The 6,690-nt window shown below is 36.6% G+C and overlaps 1 protein-coding gene across 1 annotated transcript in view; it reads left to right on the plus strand.

The window, feature by feature from the left end:
* Nucleotides 1-2,901: 2,901 nt before the first annotated feature.
* LOC107740173 (protein diaphanous homolog 2-like) overlaps nucleotides 2,902-6,690 on the plus strand; it is a 429,112-nt gene continuing 425,323 nt past the window's right edge. Inside the window, exons 1-2 of the mRNA XM_016552518.1 lie at nucleotides 2,902-2,955; nucleotides 3,553-3,887. Coding sequence (XP_016408004.1) covers nucleotides 3,801-3,887 — 87 coding nt within the window. The 5' untranslated portion in view covers nucleotides 2,902-2,955; nucleotides 3,553-3,800. The remainder of the gene's footprint in view (nucleotides 2,956-3,552; nucleotides 3,888-6,690) is intronic.

A 6,690-nucleotide genomic window follows, 5' to 3' on the forward strand; every position in this document is an offset into this window, starting at 1 on the left:
AGTAATCAGACTAGACATTCATATGATTATAAGTCACAAGTCGGGTTTATTGTTCATCTCTTTTTAAATGGAAATTCATTGTCTTGCCCTGTGACACTATGAATCACTTGTCAGGGCCTAGTGAATAGGAATAAGCACTGAAAGTGACAGCCTCATATGGGCAGTACTGAGTTAAATGGCAAAAGCAAACCATGGGAAATCGCTGTCCATAATGGAAAAGTGGCCCTGGTATCTAATTATAGACCTGGCATGGGGATGATGCATGCATAAACCACTCATGTAAACAAATAGAGCAGAATATGTCTCTTGACACTACAGTATCTCTGTAACACAGCTTGATTACACTGTTTTTAGTAAATCCTCTGTATAATGAAGAAATTGCTTTTGGTAGATGTTTGAGCCCTCTTTATCTGTAAAATATGATTCAAATTATTTTATTCAAAGCATAATGATTGATTTTGAAGACCAATTGAAGAAGTTCAGCTGAAGAAGCACAAGTGGCATATTTGGGAGGTGCCACAGATGATAACCAGACTGTCAAGTTTATGTCTGTTGTGGTTAACGCCCTGCAACCGCACTGTGAAATTCTGAGAAAAAAATACAAAGATAACAATTGAAATTGAAAAAAATTTAAGCAAATAAACAATTTAAATGATTGAAATCATTTAAAAATAGTTATATGACAAACTGAACAAGCACATTTACAGCGGGTTAGCTGGTTCAGTCCCAACACCAGGATTATGAAGATGAAACAAGGGTGGACATTTCAGCAAGACTATCCCAAACACCGCCAAGGAAACTCTCGATTAGTTTCAGAGAAAGAAAATAAAGCTGCTAGAATGGCCCAGCCAATTACCTGACTTGAATCCAATAGTAAATAAGAACCAAAGATCAGAGTTCATAGAAGAGGCCCACAGAACCTTTAAGATTTGAAGACTGTGTGGAAGAATGGGCCAAAATCACACCTGAGCAATGTATGCGACTAGTTTCTCCATACAGGAGGCGTCTTTACCAACAAAGGCTTTTGTATGAAGTATTAAATACATTTCAGTAGTTCAATACTTTTTCCCCGTGTCATTCCATTTTATTACACATAACTTAATTTCTGAACTTATTTGTTTTCTTTTCTTTGTATGGATTACTTGGGTTGTTACCGACATCTGGTGAAAATTTCAGAAAATTTCAACAGCACCTTTAGAAAAATATTTACTGAGAAAAATGGTAACGTGTTCAATACTTATTTTACCCGCTGTATAATGTATTTGAATGTATTTCTTATTGCATTGTACTCTTTTAGTAATTGTCCTGACCTCATCATTTATTGTACATAATGTATCTAATGCAAGACCCAGAGTATTTGAAAGGCTGTTAATGTGGCGTTCCCTGTCTGGGAGATTAATGATAAAGTGAGTGGCTGAAATAAAAGCACACCCTTCAAAGTTCTTCCCATACCGTGAGCTGTGATGGGGCCGGCACACAATGTGTGAAGTTTATGCTCCCTGCTGTTGCTGCTGACCTCCCCCATTCTCTTTGCTTCATTACACTCTTTTTGTGACCAAATAAACTTTGACAAATTAGTTTTTTCATCTTTAGTGCTATTGAGCTAAAGTGATTTTGACACACACATCCCGACTGTGACTTTGTTTGTCCATAGTGTCTCTTCAACACAACATTTGCCCTCTTATTATTGCATTATGTGTAATTTCTATTGATGCTATGCATCCACACTAGAGGACAGCAGCTGTGAAAGCAACTGGATAGTTGTGACACCATGCTATAAACCTGTGTGTGGTGTGAGAACACGAGAGTAAGAAGTGAGCACCTAATAAAGATTTGGACATGCTTGTCATCAAAAAAGCCTCAATGATCTTTGGCTTTTTCTTAATGGCATCAAGCCATTTAGTATACACTACACAAATGCACAATGAAAATGTTTCAGATTTCAAAATGTTTTTCATTGTTCTTGTTTTGTACATTGTGGGTAGTAATCTAATTTAATTAAAGCAATTAAAACGGAATTGAAATTGACTGTGTAGTAACTACACACAAAACTATATGTGGTATGTATGAATTATTCAAGTATGAATTCTTGTCGGCATCTCTTTCCAAGTTATGTGTAATATGCACAAATGTTGGACAAAACTGAAGTTGATAAGCACTTGGAATTACACAAGATGTACTTCTGTGATTGGTCTATTAGAGTTCTTATGTACAGAAATGGAGGGCATGATTACTAAGCGCTTATTTTTTTGTTTTATGTTGGGTGTGCAATAGTGCATCAATATTTTAAGGAATATTTTCAGTGTCACTTCCTGTTTCAGTTTTTTTTGAGGGGTATTCCAAATAAATCACACATTTTACACATATTTTGCAAGAAAGGAAAAAACATTAAACTGTTTGTAAAATTATTAAATGGAAGGTTCATTCAAAAATGAAAATTGTCATCATTTACTCACACTCAAGCTGTTCCAAACCTGTGCCAAGCTGTGTTATATATATATATATATATATATGCAAATTAGTTAAATGCATTACCAGTTATATATAATGTCAGTTTAATAATGTGAGACATTATTAAAATAAATATAACATGTAGAAAACATAATATAAAAAGAATGTATTTTCCAGAAAAAAAAGTATATTACAATTTTTTATAGCACCTTCTAAGATTATATCTACTTTACACCAATGCACTGATTTGCGCTGCTATGCAAATAATATTGACTTTCCACTGATTGAAGCCTATCCATATACACAACAGTCAGTTCTTCAGTATAGCCAAAGCAGGCAGCCTCCTCCCCACGAGTGGAGAAATCCCGCCTTCCAAGCACAGATGTAACACTAAACTGACCAATCAGTGCTAAAATCTGTCTACCACGTGACTATTCGCGAGCATTGGGAAGCGTCCATAGGCGGGGACAATAGTGGGCCTGGCTCGTGCGTTTGGTTGTGTAGGTAAGCCTTGGATGAGATTTTGTGAGTTTTCTATATTATTACTTGAGTATTTGGCTGTTTAATATTAATTCGCTATGTCCATGTAAGCAGACTTGGCGTTTAGAGCCCATGTCTTTATTTTACACTTTTTCTTTAAACCACATAGCGCTGGAATAACAGTTTCCTGTGTGAAAGTAACCGCCTGGATAGCAGCGGTCATTTCTCCTTTGAATAAAATCAGTTATGTGTTCATTTTATAAACAGTCATGCTGTTTTGTATAACACTCACAGACCTCCTTTGACTTTTTACAAGACTCGGAAATATTTTTATATATTTCAGTAGACTTACTGTGTAATTGCTTAAGTGTGAAATTCCGTTAATTTATTAAACGCATTGTTAAATTGACGCTACTAAATAACAAAAGTGTGCCTTCAGATGATTAAAATGCTACAATGATGTATTAACGTCGACAAAAGTTCACAAGCTCTTAACTGACAGTGCATATATAGCTTTATATCTTTTATTCTAGCTATTCCATGTACTTTAATATATTTGACATTACAAAACACTTCCGAAATGTAATTTATAACACGTTGGTTTGTTTCTCCCCCCCTCAGACTCTGAGTAGCTTGTTTTGGACTGGACTGAATCTCACCACACCTTATTTTTTGGACAGCTTCATATACAGATGTTACATCATATTCCACTGGATATGTACATGAAATAGTTTAGGATCCAACTCATATTTTGTTTCTTTCTTCATGGATGGCATGGCTTTTGAAGAAACGTGATTTTTGATAAGTGTTTGCAAACTCGTGGGAAATACTAAGCAAAGTTACTGTTCAAGTGAAGTTTCATTCCAAAGATGGATCAGCAGGCAGCTGGAGGGGAGGACCCAAATAAACCCTCCAAAAAGAAATCCAGTGAGGATGAGAGCAAAAATAAAAAACTGGTATGTATTATATTTTCAGGATTCAATTTGTTGTTGTTATTTTTTAGTTATGCAAAACTAATTATGATATTTTACAACAACATGGGTGTCACATGTGTTTGTAAATGGAAAAAAATGGGGAAAAAAATCATAAATTTTTAGAAACCCTGGGGACAGGCCAAAATGCATTCTCATGGAAAAAGAAAGTAAAATTAACCTGCATTTTTGCTAAAGAGAAATGCCTATAACAACACATAGTACAAGCTGGTCTCAGCTTGTTATTGTTAAAGTCATTGTTTAGACTTGTTCATGAGGGACACAAAAGGCCCCCTTTTTGTGCAGTGACCCTGTCAGAATTTTTTCTGGGCTTTTCTACCTCTGGAGTCCATCCAGATAACTTTAGCGGTGAAGAATTTAACCATTTTTGTTATCGATCAACAAAGTTTCTCTCAAACCTGGAGTATGTTTTCACTGCAAAGATTAACCAGCTCAGTCAGCACTCTCTGATGGAGCTGTTGAACCTATCAGTGTATTACTTCACAGGACCCTGAACCTTGTGATAATGTGCTGTCAAAACACTCTTTGAGTGTCAGTGGGGTCTGGAGTAGTGTTTGTGATAGTGCTGAACCTTTATGGATGGTTACACTTATCTCAAAGGCTTAGTAGTGAAACTAAAACGGTTTGTTTCAGTTCTTGGTTGCTGCCTTTTTGAAAGTTTTATAATGTTGTGGAAAGTTTGCTGACTTACTGACCTCAGGGTGAAGTAGGGCCATGTGATATGTGAAGTTATTTGTCTGTTGTGTCCAGTATCAAGCTTATCAGTGGCGTCATGTGATTTTTAAGAAATACAATGTCTAACCAAAGGCATCAGTAGTAACGGAACAGTCTGTTGGTTAGTGAATGCATGTTAGGTATTTGTCAACTGTTTGATACAGAGCCAAGTATTTTAGTATTACCGTATGTCATACCTGTGGGGAACCGATTACTTCATCACTGTTGCACAGCCTTCTCATGTTTCATATGCCACTTTTAATGACCTGGAATTCGTTTGCTTTGACTTCTAAAATTGGTAATGCTGGTTACTGGATGTAGGACAGTCTATTTCAAGGTGCCTCCTCGTGCATGTATTAATTACTTTACAAGACTGCCTCGCTTCCTGAAAGTTGTGGCCTTGCCTGTAGACTTAACAAAGCCGTCTGAAGATCATTTAGTCATCTTGTAAGGTCTCGGACAGAGCTTATCGTCACAGCAGGGTTCCAGATCAAGCGAGGTGAATGAGTGTTTTAAGTCCGTGAAATCCACATACGCATTGTAACTTTGCTTAACAGCTTGTCTCCAGTCAAATGAGCGTGTCCTGTACCAGCTTCATAATGACAGCGCTCTTTTGGGAGCTGCAGGAATCCATCCGTTTATGAGCTCTATTTACTTTGTGGAATGTAAACCTTTGGAAGCCAGATGGAGACTTTCTGATAGCCGTATTTGTAGCTGTAGTTGAACAGTGCCCTGAAAGTAGTGTGGTAGACATACTACAACTAACTTTTTGTGTCCCAGGCTGCCTCAAATTCTGAGAAATATGGGCATGTTGTTATACTTGTTTATGATTAGTTGGTGTTTAGGTCCTCTTATTCCCACGGAATGGCTAGGAAGTCGACATGAGTGGAGTGGGTGTGGCTTGTGAAGTTGAAATCACTCCACATTTTGTCTACTAGTATAGTGGTTCTCATCCAGGGGACCACGGGCCCGCTAGGGGGTCTCAGCACATTTCCAAGTGTTCTGCAAGATTCAAAACTCAAAAGTGTTCATTTGAAACAGCAAGTCAACAACAGTCTTTAGTACTTAAGTTTTTTCTTAAGAACTGCACTCCCATAGTCTTGGAAATTTTGATTTCTAGTCCAGGGAAAATCATAGAAATTTCTCTATTTTAATATTCACTATTGTATACATTTTTTATTTTTTTTGAAAAGTCTCTTATGATTAGTAAGGTTGCATTTGATCAAAAAAGACAGTAACAACAGTAATATTATGAAATAAAATTTACAATAGCTATTTTCTATTTTATTATTTAAATTTTTTATTTATTCTTGAGATGATACATCTTCATATTATCATTCTACTATGATGATTTTGTGCTCAATAAATTTTTCTTTTTATCAATGTTGAAAACAGGCCTAATTGTTTTGCTTTTTTTCCTGGATTCTTTCAGAAGAACAGCATTTATTTTAAATATATTTTCTGCAACAATGTAAAAGTCTTTTCTGTCACTTTTGATTAATTTTAATGCATACTTGGTGAATAAAAGTATTAATTTCTTTCCAAAAAATAATCATACTGACCCCAAACTTTTGAACAGTAGTGTAAGTGTTATGTTAGTTATATTGATCTCTGTGAGCTCTAGAGGTCGACCGATATGGGTTTTTCACTGGCCGATGTCGATGCTGATATTTAGAAATCAGGGCAGCCGATGGCCGATATATGATGCCGATTTTTGGGCCCGATATTTTGGCCGATTTTTATTTTTTTTCCCTTCATGTCATAAAAGTGAGTTTGAGTAAATGATTATTGCAGGGTACAAGATAGTAATAGTAGTAGTAGCCTAATTCAGAGTAATAGAATTAGTAGGGGTGTAACCCCGGCATCCTGGCCAAATTCGCCCATTGGCCTCTGACCATCGTGGCCTCCTAACCATCCCCATATCTGCTGATTGGCTACATCATTCTGTCTCCTCTCCACCAATAAGCTGGTGTGTGGTGGGCGTTCTGGCGCAATATGGCTGCCATCATCCAGGTGGATGCTGCACACTGGTAGTGGATGAGGAGATACCCCC

This window comes from Sinocyclocheilus rhinocerous, unplaced genomic scaffold (genome assembly GCF_001515625.1).
Source record: "Sinocyclocheilus rhinocerous isolate Xijiao unplaced genomic scaffold, SAMN03320098_v1.1 scaffold584, whole genome shotgun sequence".
Lineage (NCBI taxonomy): Eukaryota > Metazoa > Chordata > Actinopteri > Cypriniformes > Cyprinidae > Sinocyclocheilus > Sinocyclocheilus rhinocerous.